Source organism: Antechinus flavipes, chromosome 2 (assembly GCF_016432865.1).
Source record: "Antechinus flavipes isolate AdamAnt ecotype Samford, QLD, Australia chromosome 2, AdamAnt_v2, whole genome shotgun sequence".
NCBI lineage: Eukaryota > Metazoa > Chordata > Mammalia > Dasyuromorphia > Dasyuridae > Antechinus > Antechinus flavipes.
The window spans coordinates 350,812,334-350,827,229 of record NC_067399.1 but is presented as its reverse complement, the minus strand read 5'-3'; the positions used below and the strand labels follow the sequence as shown (position 1 = coordinate 350,827,229).

The 14,896-nt window shown below is 34.7% G+C and overlaps 2 protein-coding genes across 5 annotated transcripts in view; one reads left to right on the top strand and one right to left on the bottom strand.

Moving 5' to 3' along the window:
* SRP54 (signal recognition particle 54) overlaps nucleotides 1-12,529 on the bottom strand; it is a 135,605-nt gene extending 123,076 nt beyond the window's left edge. For 2 of the 4 annotated variants that reach the window (XM_051978037.1, XM_051978034.1), the window contains exon 1: nucleotides 12,121-12,334. The gene's annotated coding sequence lies outside the window, so the exon portion shown is untranslated. Of the gene's footprint in view, nucleotides 1-402; nucleotides 465-12,120; nucleotides 12,335-12,430 lie in introns of those variants that run through there. The other 2 variants (XM_051978035.1, XM_051978036.1) reach the window with 2 other exon arrangements.
* A 269-nt stretch (nucleotides 12,530-12,798) lies between these two features.
* The window catches only part of LOC127549752 (uncharacterized), a 47,941-nt gene continuing 45,843 nt past the window's right edge, over nucleotides 12,799-14,896 (top strand). The window contains exon 1 of the mRNA XM_051978047.1: nucleotides 12,799-12,895. Within this exon, the coding sequence (XP_051834007.1) occupies nucleotides 12,799-12,895 (97 nt within the window). The remainder of the gene's footprint in view (nucleotides 12,896-14,896) is intronic.

Below are 14,896 nucleotides of genomic sequence, written 5' to 3'. Positions count from 1 at the left end.
AGTCCTAGGAATGTCATTAGTTAACTAAAATTCTAGAAAAGTCAAATTTTCTGGGCTTAAATTATAAAACAGAGATTATTGTAACATCTATGAAGGCTAATTATCAGAATTTAAAACAAATTTTAAAAAAGATTTTAAAATATCTCATCATTTTAAAGATAAATATATTGAGACCTCGCAAGATTAACTGACATGTCCAAAATGGCAGAACTGGTTCTATAACTTCAAATCTAATTCCACTATAAAATATTCTTTTATAACCCCCCCTTACTTTCTTGTAAATGTAATTTAAGTGTTGTGAATGACATGAAGAAAATTAAAACAATCTCTAATAATGAAGACAAAAAAGATTTAAGTCATAAAATATAAATTTTAGGTCTGAGTTTAAAAGCATCTACTTACTGTGAAATTATAATACATTCATGTTAACAATTTGAAAGAGTGGCTACTTCACAGGAAATGAGTGAAACATTATTACTTGTCCAACTCTATTACTAAATTATTATTATGTAACTACTCAGCTTGCAAGTAAATAATAGAGATAGATTTCTTCTCTAGTTATCTTGTCACAACAATGTTTGTGACACCACAATTAGTTGTCTTAGAAATAATGTCATAAACAGATCGTTCGATATATTCTAAAGGTGTTAAATCATCCAGGTGACCTTTTTTTTAATCAGTCAGTGTCTTATTCTGACAAATGCAATGGTTTCAATTGCTACTGATACATGAATGTCTACCTATAAAAGTGATACTATGATGAATCAAATCTATATTATTATTGTGGTTATTCCTTTCCTCATCAATTCTTGCTAAGATTACAACAAGACACTCTAAGTTTGGTCTCTTCCCTGGTATAGACGGTAGCCAAAGTGATTTACTAATAATCAAATCTAACCATTTCACTTCTATACTTAATTTCACTATAGAATAAAAAAAAATTCTGTGTAATTTTTTAAGCCCCTTCTGACCTGTATACATAGTTAATAAATTTAAATGCGTATTAGATAAATTACCATTAACCTTGAAAGACTGGAATTTAAAAATAGCTTGAAGGCCAAGATGTGCCAGTTTTCAGAGTACTGTTTTTTTTGTTAACTTGTTTTTTGTTTGTAGAGTAGAATGAAAATTTTTATTTCAAAGTAAAATTATATATGTAATTATAAATATTATATAAGATAATTTATTGCTAAATTTTTATATTATAGTAATGGTATACTATAGTAATATTATAATCTCATTATGATCTATGTACACAAGATATAACATGATATTGCTCCAGCTTACTATAAAATCTAGCCTAAGTGGCCTTCTCTGTTCCTCAAAACAAGATTTATCATCTCCCATTTATTTCTTTTCATATTCATAGTCTCATGGCTGGAATACATATTCCCCCTCCTCTCCTCCACATCAGAGAATCCCATTCCTCCTTTAACTTAAATATCATGCACCGTTGTGCTCCTATATCTAACCTTTACTGATTTCATTCCAACTGCTATTACTCTCCCCTGAAAAGATCACTTCTTAGAAACCTGGGAAGAATTCCATGAACTGATGTAAGTGAAGTAAGCGGAATCAAGAGAACGATTTATACAATTACAGCAACTCTGTAAAAACAAACTTTGAAACTATTTTGATCAATGCAATGGACCAACTACCATTTTAAAGAAACATGACAAGAGAGGTCAAGATAAAAGATGAAACATATTTTTGAACATGCCCAATGCTGAGATGTGTTTTGCTTGATGGCATATCTGTTACAAGGATTTTGTGTAGAAGGTTGTGAAGAACAGAGAGGGATTAGACAGAGAAGAGTATGGGAGGGACAGTAATATCTTAAGAGACAGGAAAAATAGGTTAGGACAAGATTAAGATCTTCAAAAGGATTTTTAAAAAGCATTTCTATTTTATCTTAGAGACATAAGGATCCATTGGAGTTCACTAAATGTAAGAGTAACACAGTCAGATCTGTTGCTTAGAAAAATCAAATGTAGCTGTGTAATGGATAGCTTGGAATAGAGAGGGGAAAAGGGTAAGGAAATCAATTGGGAGACTGTTCTAATAATCTAGGTGAGAAGTGATGAGAGTCTGTACTAGAGTGGTGGCTCTGTTATTACTAGACAAAAGGGGAAAGAAAAAGGAGTCAGATGAGAGATATGTTGTAGAGGTAGAGAAGGTAAAGTTTGGATCCACTACAAATTCATCATCTCATCAAATCTAATCTCTATTGGATCATGAAAGTTGTATGGCATTTTTTTATTCTTTCCAAATTGGCTCAGTATTGCCTTCCTTCCAAGTGGTTGTCCCAAGCCATTTCCTTAATCATCTCCTCCCTCCTCTTTCTCAGGAGAGGACTCCCTATTCTACAAACAGAAGAGGTGACTGGCTGTAAGTTCCTTTTTCCTATTTATCTAAAAACATCTTGCTATCATCTCAATTTTTACTTTGTATTTTTAAAAGTCCTACTTCTCTTTAAAGAGGCGAAACCTTCTATTTGTGTTTTTAATATCTCTTCCAGGAACTAGCCTCTTTTGTCATTCCTACTTCATCTCATCTTCCATCTTTCTTTATATTTAGTTTACAAACAGGGACCCTTATCTTAAAAAATAACAAAAAATTTTAATTTAAGCTTGTCATCTCCTGAAGTTATTTCTATATCCTCCCTCTTTCCTTTGACAATCAAACTTTTAGTAAAAGCCATGTTAAAACTTATTGCTTTCGATTTCTTCAATATCCACTGACATTTAGCTTCCAAAACCACACTTAAATGAAATTATTCTCTCCAAACTTACCAAGCTTTATGCCCAATACAGCAAAGGTCCTTGAAGGTGAGCAGTGTACTATTTTTGTCTACATCCCCAGCATCTACCCCATAGTCAATGCTTTAAAAGATATTTACTAAGTAGTGGCTCTGGAGTCAAAGAATTCAAATTCCAATATAATTTTTACTATATAAACTTGGGTGAAAAATTTAACCAACCTTGGGATTCTTAACTTCCTCATCTGTAAAATGAAGGACTTTAATAAAAAGTGTTCAAATTAAATAGATTAAAATCTTTGGTGTAAGATTCTATTTGACATTAAAAATCCCCTATGTGCTAAATTTGAAAAGATTTTTCTTAGAATTAATTTTGCTTAAAGTTGAAGGTTACAAAATAAATCCACAGAAATCATCAGCATTTTTATATATTACAAAAAAAGTAGCAAGAGATTAAAAGAGAAATTCTATTTAAAATAACTGTTGATAACATAATAATTATAAATAATTATACGAATCTACCTACCTGCCAAGGCAAAGTCAGGAACTATATGAACACAACTACAAAACACTTTCCACACAAATAAAATCAGAATTAATCAATTGGAAAAATATCAAGTGCTCAAGGATAGGCCAAGCAAATATAATAAAAACAATACTACCTAAATTAATCTACTTATCCAGTGTCATACCAATAAAACTCCCAAGAAATTATTTTACAGATCTAGAAAAAATAATAGCAAAGTTCATCTGGAAGAACAAAAGGTGAAGAATTTTAAGGGAATTAATGAAAAAAACAAAAATGAAAGTAATCAAACTGTAGCAGATCTAAAATTATATTATAAAACAGCATTTATCAAAACCATTTGGTACTGGCTAAGAAAGAAAATAGTTGATCAGTGGAATAGATTAGGTTCACAAGACAAAATAGTCAAGGACTACAATAATCTAGTGTTTGACAAACCCAAAGACCCCAACTTGTGGGATAAGAACTATTTGACAAAAACTATTAGAAACTAGTATGGCAGAAATTAGGCAGTGACCCACACCAAATACTGTATACCAAGTTAAGGTCGAAATGGGTTCATTATTTAAACATAAAGAGTGGTATTATAAGTAAATTAGAAGAACAAAGGATAGTCTACCTCTCAGATCTGTGGAGAAGGAAGAAATTTGTGGCCAAAGAAGAATTGGAGTTCATTATTGAACACAAAAAAGATGATTTTTATCATATTAAGTTGAAAAGTTTTTGTACAAACAAAATCAATGCAGAAAAGATTAGAAGAGAAGCAATAAAGAGGGAAAAAAATTTTACATTCAAGGGTTCTTTATGATAAAGACCTCATTTTTAAAACAGATAAGAGAACTGACTCAAATTTATGAGAATTTAAGCCATTCTCCAACTGATAAACGTTAAAAGGATATGAACAGGCAATTTTCAGATGAAGAAATTTAAACCATTTCTAGTCACATGAAAAGATGCTGTTAAATCACTATTAGCAAATTAAGACAACTCTTGAGATTGTCACCTCTCAGATTAGCTAAAATGACAGGAAAAGATAATGATGAATGTTGGAGGGGATGTGGGAAAACTGGGACCCTAATACACTGTTGGTGAAGTTGTGAATTAATCCAATCATCTGGAAAGCAATTTGGAACTATGCCCAAAAGGCTATCAAACTTTGATACAACAGTGTGTCTACTGGGCTTATATCCCAAAGTGATCTTAAAGGAGGGAAAAGGATCCACATGTACAAAATGTTTGTAGCAGCTCTTTTTGTAGTGGCAAGAAATTGGATCCCAACAGTTGGAGAATGTCTGAATAAGTTATGGTATATGAATTTATGGAATATTATTGTTCTGTAAGAAATGATCAGCAGCATGACTTCAGAGAAGTTTGGAGAGACTTACATGAACTGATGCTGAGTGAAATGATCGGAAGCAGGAGATCGTTGTACATGGCAACAACAAGATTATACAATGATCAATTCTGATGGATGTGATTTTCTTCAACAATGAGATGATTCAGACCAGTTCAAATGATCTTATGATGAAGAGAGCCATCTACATCCAGAGAGAGGGTTGTGGGAACTAATGTGGATCACAATATAGCATTTTCATTCTGTTTGATGTTGCCTGATTGCATTGTTTTCTTATTTTTTATCTGATTTTTCTCGTACAGAAAGATAACTGTATAAATATGTATACATATATTGGGTTTAATATATATTTTTAACATATATTGGATTACTTGCCATCTAGGGGAACGGGGAAAGGGAAAAGGAGGAAAATTTGGAACACAAGGTTTTGCAAAGGTCAATGTTGAATAATTATCCATTTATATGTTTTGAAAATAAAAAGCTGTAATAAAAAATGTTTTAAAAAGAATTTTGCTTACACTTTCGATAGCTTTTGATACTGCATCCTACTGGATATTTTTTTCTCCTTTAAGTTTTGTGTCACTGCTCTCTCCTAGCTTTATTACATATAGCTAAAATCAGGGATTCTTATTCTGGGGCCTGTATTTTTTTATATGTTGAAAATTATCTTTATGTGTAATTGGAAAAATAAAATAAAATACTGGTAAGTGAAAAAAGAAAAAAAAAACCTCATAAGGCCTCCCACCATAGATGCCAGTCTTTCCTGGCCAGCCCAAACACTATACTTAAAAGGAAGAATAAACCATAGGGTTATAGCAATAGCAAACAATGAGATAACAAGTGTAAACAAGCACATATCAACAGATGGAAAGGCTTTTTTAGATCACATAAACTTCAAAGGGATTTAGTGACTTGCCCACAGTCACACAGGTAAAGGTAAAATCCAAATACAAATCCAGGCTTTTCTTTTTCAAATTCAATGCTTGATCTCTCTGTGGCTCTCTCTCTCTGTCTTTCTGTCTCTGTATCTATCTCTCTCTGTCTTTATCTCTTTCCCCTACTGTTTCTTCCTTCCTCTCGTATTTTTTTCTTCCTCTTCCCTTTTCTTTAATTATAGCTTTTTATTGACAAAACATATGCATGGGTAATTTTTACAATGTCCCTTGGAATCATTTCTGTTCCAACTTTTCCCTTCCCTCCTTACACTCCCTCCTTCAGATGGCAGGCAGTCTTATACATGTTAAACATGTTAAAGTATATCCTAGATACAATACATGTGTACAGATCTGTACAGTTCTCTTGTTGCACAAGAAAAACTGGATTCAGAAGGTAAAAATAATCTGGGAGGAAAAACAAAAATGCAAGTAGTCCACATTCATTTCCCAGTGTTTCCTTCTCTGGGTGTAGCTGATTCTGTCCATCATTGATCAATTGGAACTGAATTAGATCTTCTCTTTGTCGAAGATATCCACTTCCATCAGAATAAATCCTCATACAGTATTGTTGTTTAAGTATATAATGATCTTCTGGTTCTGCTCATTTCACTTAGCATTAGTTCATGTAAGTCTCTCCAAGTCTCTCTGTATTCATCCTGCTGGCCATTTCTTATAGAACAATAATATTCTATAACATTCATATAACACAATTTACCCAACCATTTTCCAACTGCTGGACATCCATTCATTTTCCAGTTTCTAGCCACTACAAAAAGGGCTGCCTCAAACATTTTGGCACATACAGGTCCCTTTCCCTTCTTTAATATCTCTTTGGGATATAAGGCCAGTAGTGACATTACTGGATCAAAGGGTATGCACGGTTTGATAACTTTTTGAGCATAATTCCAAATTGCTCTCCAGAATGGCTGGATCCATTCACAAATCCACCAACAATGCATCAGTGTCCCAGTTTTCCTGCATCCTCTCCAACATTCATCACTATCTTTTCCTGCCATCTTAGCCAATTTGACTATTGGTATCTCAGAGTTGTCTTAATTTGCATTTCTCTGATCAGTAGTGATTTGGAGCACCCTTTCATATGAGTAGAAATAGTTTCAATTTCATCATCTGAAAATTGTTCAAATCCTTTGACCATTTATCAACTGGAGAATGGCTTGATTTCTTATAAATTACAGTCAATTCTCTATATATTTTGGAAATGAGGCCTTTATCAGAACCTTTAAATGTTAAAAAGGTTTCCCAGTTTATTGCTTCCCTTCTAATCTTGTTTGCCTTAGTTTTGTTTGTATAAAAGTTTTTTGATATAATAAAAATTTTCTATTTTGTGATCAATAATGATCTCTATTTTTTCTTTGGTCACAAATTCCTTCCTCCTCTACAAGTCTCAGAGGTAAACTATCCTATGTTCATCTAATTTATTTATAATCTCATTCTTTATGCCTAGATCATGAATCCATTTTGATCCTAACATGGTATACGGTGTTAAGTGTGGGTCCATGCCTAGTTTCTGCCATACTAATTTCCAGTTTTCCCAGTAGTTTTTGTCAAATAGTGAATCCGTATCCCAAAAGTTGGGATCTTTAGGTCTGTCAAACACTAGATTGCTATGGTAATTGACTATTTTGTCCTGTGAACCTAACCTATTCCACTACTCTATTCTTAGCCAATACCAAACGGTTTTGGTAACCGCTGCTTTATAATATAGTTTTAGATCAGGTACAGTTAAGCTACCCTCATTTGATTTTCTTTTTTCATTAGTTCCCTTGAAATTCTTGACTTTTTGTTCTTCCATATGAATTTTGTTGTTATTTTTTATAGGTCATTAAAATAGTTTCTTAGGAGTCTGATTGGTATAGCACTAAATAAATAGATTAGTTTAGGTAGTATTGTCATCTTTATTATATTTGCTCGGCCTATCCAAGAGCACTTAATATTTTTCCAATTATTTAAATCTGACTTTATTTGTGTTGAAAGAGTTTTGTTATTTTGCTCATATAATTCCTAACTTTTCTTTGGTAGATAGATTCCCAAATATTTTATGCTATAGACAGTCATTTTGAATGGAATTTCTCTTTGTATCTCTTGCTGTTGGATTTTGTTGGTGATGTATAAAAATGCTGAGGATTTATGGGGATTTATTTTGTATCCTGCAACTTTGCTAAAATTGTGAATGATTTCTAATAGCTTTTTTAGTAGAATCTCTGGGGTTCTCTTAAGTATACCATCATATCATCTGCAAGGAGTGACAATTTGGTTTCCTCATTATCTACTCTAATTCCTTTACTCTCTCAACTCTTATTGCTGAAACTAGCATTCTAATACAATATTGAATAGTAATGGTGATAGTGGGCAAGTTTTACTCCTAATCTTATTGGGAATGGTTCCAGTTTATTGGGGGCCTGTATTTTTTTTAACATTTTTTTTTTTTAACATTTTAAAACCTGTATTTCAATGTTGCTTTGTAATCCAATGTATTTTATTTTAAAACATCACTTTGGTATACCCCAAAGAAACCAATGGAAAAAAGATCTAGCACACACACACAAGAATTTATAGCAGTTTTTTTTTTTTGTTTGTTTTTTTTTTTTTTAACGTGTGTTAGCAAAGAAGTAGAAACTGAGAAGATATCCACTGGGGAATGGCTAAACGAGTTGTAGCATATGGTTATGATGGAGTATTACTGTAATGGGATTACTGAGGGAGAGTAAAATGAGCAAATTTTGGAGAATATTGTACACAATAACAGCAATATTGTAATGATGATCAAATGTGAAAGACTTAGTTATTTTAATCAATAGTCAAGACAATTTGAAAGGACTCATGATGAAAAATTCTATCTCCCTTTTACCCCCAGTCAGAGCCAAAGACTGGTGAACTCTGAGTACAGATTAAAGCATACTTTATTCACTTTCTATTCATCTCTAGCTTTTTAAAATTTATTTGCAACATGGCTAATATGGCAAAATATTTTGGATAACCTCATGTGTCATCATACTGTATGCTTTCTGAAAAGTTGGGTGAGAGGGAGATTAATTTGAAATTCAAAATTTTTAAAAATTAGTTTTATAAATAAGTGACACTAATAAAATTTTTTTCAAATTACTCTGAGACTTCCATAAACTTCACCAGATTGCCAAAGGAGCCTGTGACATAAATTTAAAAAAAAAAAAATTATAGATGGTGTCTAGGCTGAAAATATTTTTTATTTCCTAATAAAAACAAGTTCTTTCTCAAAATTTAGAAGTTAGGTTAAAAGTTAGAAGGGACTTCAGCAATAATCCAGTCAATGTCCACTTATTTTTCCTGTATCAAAAAATCTACCAATTCCTCAAGCCACTCTCCTATTATTACAGTCAAACTCTTATTTAAAAAGTGGCTATAGTTATTACCATTTCTATGTTCATGACATGCTAGTACTTAATCTCTGCTCTTTCTTTATTCACATTTAAATTCTGGCCTAGCTTATTATAATCAGGAAAGAGAAGACCAATAGAAACAAATGCTATTTACATTTACTGAACAAGGGCCAAAGAAAAACTAAGTGGGGCTTGGCCTGGGACCTATTGTTGACTAATCAATGAGAGCCAAAGTGGTTTGGGTTTAAGGCAAGATCCTCAAGAAAAAAAAATTAGCCTTTCTATGCTCCATGAGCTCATCAGTTTCTGTGAGTTCAACAACTACCCCAATGGAAATGATTTCCAAATTATATAGTCAGTTACATTGCAGCAAAGGTCTTCTGGACAGCTTCATCCAGGTGATCTACAGACATATAATTTCAAAACAGAATTCCTTTCCTCACATATTTCTCTCTCCTACTAATTTCCACATTTTTTTCACAGGCACAACCATGTCCTAGACCTAAGATTTTTCAATTCTTTAGAATCATTCACCCCAACAATTGCCAAGTCTTGTCAATTCTCCAAATCAATGTACTAAATCTACTATGTGCCAAACATTGGCTTAGTCCCTGAAGGATGCAATGACAAACTTTATTTTTATTTATTTATTTTTATTATAGCTTTTTATTTACAAAACATATGCATGGGTAATTTTTCAACATTTACCCTTGCAAAAACCTTCTGTTCCAACTTTCCTCCTCCTTCCCCCCACTCCCTCCCTTAGATGGCAGGTAGTCCCATACATGTTAAATATGTTAAAATATATGTTAAATACAATATATGTATACATATTTATAGTTATTTAGATATAGTTATCTAGCTGCACAAGAAAAATCAGATTTAGAAAGTAAAAAAAATTTGAGAAGGAAAACAAAAATGCAAGCAAACAATAACAGAAAGACTAGAAATGCTATGTTATGGTCCACACTCATTGCAATGAAAAATTTTAAAAAGAAAAGAAAAAGAATCATTCCTGCACTCAAGAACAAAGGTTCTTGTATCAAGAGAGGTCAAAGGTTTGTATCAAGAGAGATGATTTATACATAGATACGTATATTAAATGAACACATGTTAATTAAGGGATGTCACTAGCTCTTGGATGAATAAAAAATAATGCACTTGAGTTGAGTTTTGAAGAATTCTGAGGATTGTATGTTTTGCACATGTCTCTTCACTCCTCACATGGCCTAGGTAGCCATGTGAGGAAAGCACCTCTTTCCTAGACTATGGCAACAGTGCCTAACTCCAGCTAATTTCTTTTCTAAGAAAACCTGTCCTCTCCAAAATTGTCAAATTTGATATTTTTAAAATAAAAGTCTGAATATACTATACCATATTCAAGAATCTTTAGTGGCTCAATGGTACTAAATTATAGATACTTGTCTGTTATTTTTATTTTACATACTTCATAATACTTCCCTAAATAACAAATACTACTGAAAAAATTGAAAGCAATCCAGCAGAATCTAGTTGTAAACACTTTACATACTTTGTTCCATAATAATTCTAAAGTAGATATATGACCTAAACATTAAAGAGCACTTCAGGAAAAAAAATGAGAAAAAGAAATAGGTAACTACCTTTGTCAGCCTCTAGCTAGAGGGAGAATTCTATTAAAGGGACTATGGTTAATCATAAAAGATGAATTGGTTTATTTCAAATGTATAAAATTTATACATTGTATACATACAAAGTTCTTGGAAAAAAACAAAATTAACAAAATCAGGTTAAGAAGTGGTCAACTGATGTTTGAATCAATCACCTTTGATAAAATGAAGCAAAGTGAAGCAGCCAAAACCAGGAAAATATACACAGAGACCACAATAACAAATCAATCAAAGCTGAATGTTGTAAAATATAATGACCAAGCTTTGTAAAGGTGAGAAATTATGGGTTCTCCTATATATGTCAGATTTTTATGTTTTTTAAAAAAATTGATTGTTATAAAAGCCATACAAAAGTCATTTGGCTTTCTGGGGGAAAAAAAAGGAGGGATATACTGAGAAGTGTGTGTGTGACTTAAACAAAAAATCTCATCTTTCTCAAATTATTTCATAAATATTCTCCTTATATTCCATACAAACTATCCAACATGCTGCTCACCATATCCATCTCCTGTTTCTATGACTTTGCAAAGACTGTCCCTTATGGCTACAATGATCTCCCTTTTCACCTCTAGGAATCCCTATCTATCTTAAACGGTCCTACAAGGGGTCTTTCCCAGAGTAGTGTTTCCTAATTTCCCCAAAGTACAGGAATTTCTACCTACTGAATGTGAGCAACTTAAAAAGAAATGAGGACCTGTTTTTTTTTTTTTTTTTTTTGTCCTAGTACCCTCAGGGCCTAGTCCTAGTGAGTCCTTAATAAATACTTATTGAAAGTCTAAGTGATTGTTAATCTGCTTTGAATAATTGTGAAGGAATGAATTTATTAATCATTTACTACGTGCCAAACAACACAGGAGGGGAAGACATGACAAGGAAAGGGAGTTTGGAGTTTTGTTCTGGGGAGCTGGGAGAAAAGTAATTAACATTAGCAGGCAGAAGTGGAGCTAGCCAAGGTTCATGGCTAGATGGAATGTGAAGCTGAAGTAGGTCTGAAGCCTACTTTTTTGTGAAGAAAAAAAGAACGTATTGCTCTATGGTTACACCTAGAATCCGTGGGATTCCGAGTCTTTAGCTGCCTAAACGAAAACTCTTTTTAACAAAGTCCCTTTTCTTATATTTATCAATGTCAGTTCCCTTCCTTTTGACAGTTATTTGGCAGTCATTCTCATATTAGGCTTTTCTTACTCCTGAAAGTTACTACAATATGTAGAAAGATAAATATTTTCGTTTTCAATAAACCTTTATACTTCTCCCCTCACTTTCTGGAATTGCAAACTCCTTACGGGCAATGTTGCAGTTTCCATCTTTCTATAGTCAATCCCTAACACAAGTACCTGATATGTAGTGGATGCTTAATATGTGCTTGTTGGTTGAATAACTGATTGATGCCGAATTTCAGCTTCCGTACTTCTATCCTCCATAGGGTCTCTATTTAAGCCCAAACTAGTGAATGCCGGGGACCCTTCCGTTTCCCCAGGCCTCCCTTCAATGGACAGAGGAACGAGGAGAAAAGACACTGACCTGGACAGAGTGAACGCCACAGCCTCCGAAAATGCCCCACTCCGCCAGAGAAGGATTCGGTCAGAGGAATTGACTGAAACGGGACAATGAGTACCCGACTTCCGAAAGCAAATATGGGGAACAAGACCCTTAGCCCTTCCAACTTGCCACACAGGTGGGACCAGCTGGAACCCCAACAACCACCACGGAACCTTCCGGCTGACGATGAAACGTCATCAGTCCCCGTAACCCTACTTCCGTCAGAGAATTTACTTCCGCTGCTGGGGCAACACAAGCTGCAAAAGTCATAAAAGAGAGCTGCGATATTTACCTTACGTGGGGGGAACTGGGTAGTTTCCTGGATTCTAAGGATGATGGTGGTCTTTTTCTGAATAAATGGAAGGCCAGCAAAGAGTTCACCGGATATCAGAAGGCGACGAAGATGCAAAACCTCGAAGCCTCCTGAAATAAATAAAAGTAAAAAAGGACAGGCTAAGGCCCTCTAAAGCTAATTCGTTGGCACTAGGGTGACCAAAGCCTAGTTTACAAGTCACGGGGCGGGGTTCCGGCAGGGGTGACGGGGAACGACGTCCTCCAGGCCCCGCCTCCTTTTGCTGCATTTCTTAGCCACGCACGCTCTCTCTTCCTACTCGGTTATTCTCTCAGACTTACTAGAGAGCTTTCCCGCGGGTCCTTGAGATGGATTTGAGTTCTGCTCAGCGCTCAGTATTGGAGCTTCTCGGAGCCGTATCTTCTGAGGACCTTCCTGCGCTTCTAGACTGGATGCGCACTACGCGTAAGAGGACACATTTGAGTAGTTGGAGGCCGGGCCTGTTACTGTTCTGCTTCTTGAGGAACCCCAGTTAAAGCACGCGGGGTTAGCGCTTGGTGGCACACTCCGGACACAACTCCTCTTCCTCGGTGCTGGGAGATGGGCTGTCCTGGTTGTGATCGGCCAATAGCTGGAGGTCCGAGCCTGACCTCTGGAAAAATATCCAGATTCAGTATATAGTTTTTCTCATTTAATCTCGAATGACTTCCTCAAGTTCTTTGTGCTCCCACAAATTTTTTTCTTTACAATTTAAATTGTGCAAACACTATGCTGTCCAAAAAGGGAATATTCAGTAGTCTAATTGAATGTAGAAATTAGGTCAGTATACAACTAGATAAATCGTTAATATAAGTGAGACTGAAAAAGTTGTCTGCGAACTGATAAAACTGGTTGGAACCGCTTTATATATAGTATTTCAATTTATGCTTATGAAAAACCTGCACAGTGTATTCTTTATCCTCATTAAATGACTTATCTGGGTTCACAAACTAGTAAAGCGGGGGACTGTGGTACAGGATTATGAAGAGTGAGTTGAACAGAGAGTTTAGTAAATAGCATGACTGAGTTTTCTTTAAACGTTATGGGGGGTAAGGAAGACTTATTAGTTAGCTAGCCTCAATGTAAAGGTTTTAGAAATTGATTGCTTGTGGGGAGCAGGGGGGGTGGGGAGAGGTGGGAGGGAGAGAGGTAGAGAAAAGCAATGACTCAAAGATGACTCTTAGATTGGGTCCAAGATTGAAGTGACCTTATTCCTTACAAAGGCTAATCCTACTTTTTCAACCAATCCTATTCGAACCCATTTTCTAACAGATTCCCCTTTCTGTCATCCCCACTCTTTCACTTTTCTCTTACTTCTCCCCCCCCCCCCGTACTTTTAACTGTAAACAATGTTGGCCCAGAAGTAGAAAAGAGGAAACAATTCCCTTCTTTTTTTCTACCTGTAAAAATAATTTACTTTTTTTCAAAATTTTGAGTTCCAAAATCTCTCCCCCACCCCTCTCCCTCTTCCCATTGATGAGACAAGCAATTTGACATAGGTTATACATGTCTTTCATTTATTTTCAATCTCTCCTAGTCTACTGAAGCATTTTTTACTACCTACAAACATGCCTATGTCTCCCCCATCTTCAGAAAACCTCATTTCATCCTTCTCTTCCTTTTAATTCTTGTCTCTTCTGCCCCGTTTAGCTAAACTTCTTGAAAAGGCTGTCCACAATAGGTCCCTCTACTTTTCTCTATTTTTCTCTTAACCACATACAATCAGGCCAAAAATGTTTTCTACAAAGTTATTAATGATCTCTTAGTTGCTGAATCCAAATAGCCTTTTCTCAATTTTTATTCTCCTTGATCTCTACACAGCTTTTGACACTATTGATCACTCTCACCTAGGTTTTCAGGACAACATTTTCTCTTAATTCTCCTCCTACCTATCTGACTGCTTCTTCTTGGTGTCCTTTGCTTGAACCTCTTCTAGGATGAACCCGCTAACGGTAGAGGTTCTGTCTTAGATCCTCTTGTAGCTCTTTACTATTTTACCTGGTGACATCATCAGCTCTATCGTTATGCTAATGATTCTCAAATACACCTTTCTTTCCCCAGTCTCTGCTGACCTCCAATTTTGTATCTTCAGTTGCCTGTCAGACATCTGGAACTGGATGCCCAGTAGAGATCTTAAATTTAATATTTCCAAAATTCATTACTTTTCTTCCTGAATCCTCACTTCTTTTTCCCTTTCCACTCCAAGTCTTTTCTGTTACAACAGAGGTAAGGAGCATACGCTGATGAATTACCAGTATGTCAAAAATTAAGCTATATGTTAACCTTTTAAAAGTAATCTCCCCTCCCTTCCTATCTTGCCCCAATTTAGAATAACTTTTATATGTCACTCTTAGTGTAGGCTTAGTAGGACCCAGAAAAGTGAGAAGAAAAATGAGTCTGGTGGCTTTGGACAGGCGTTCTCAAGTC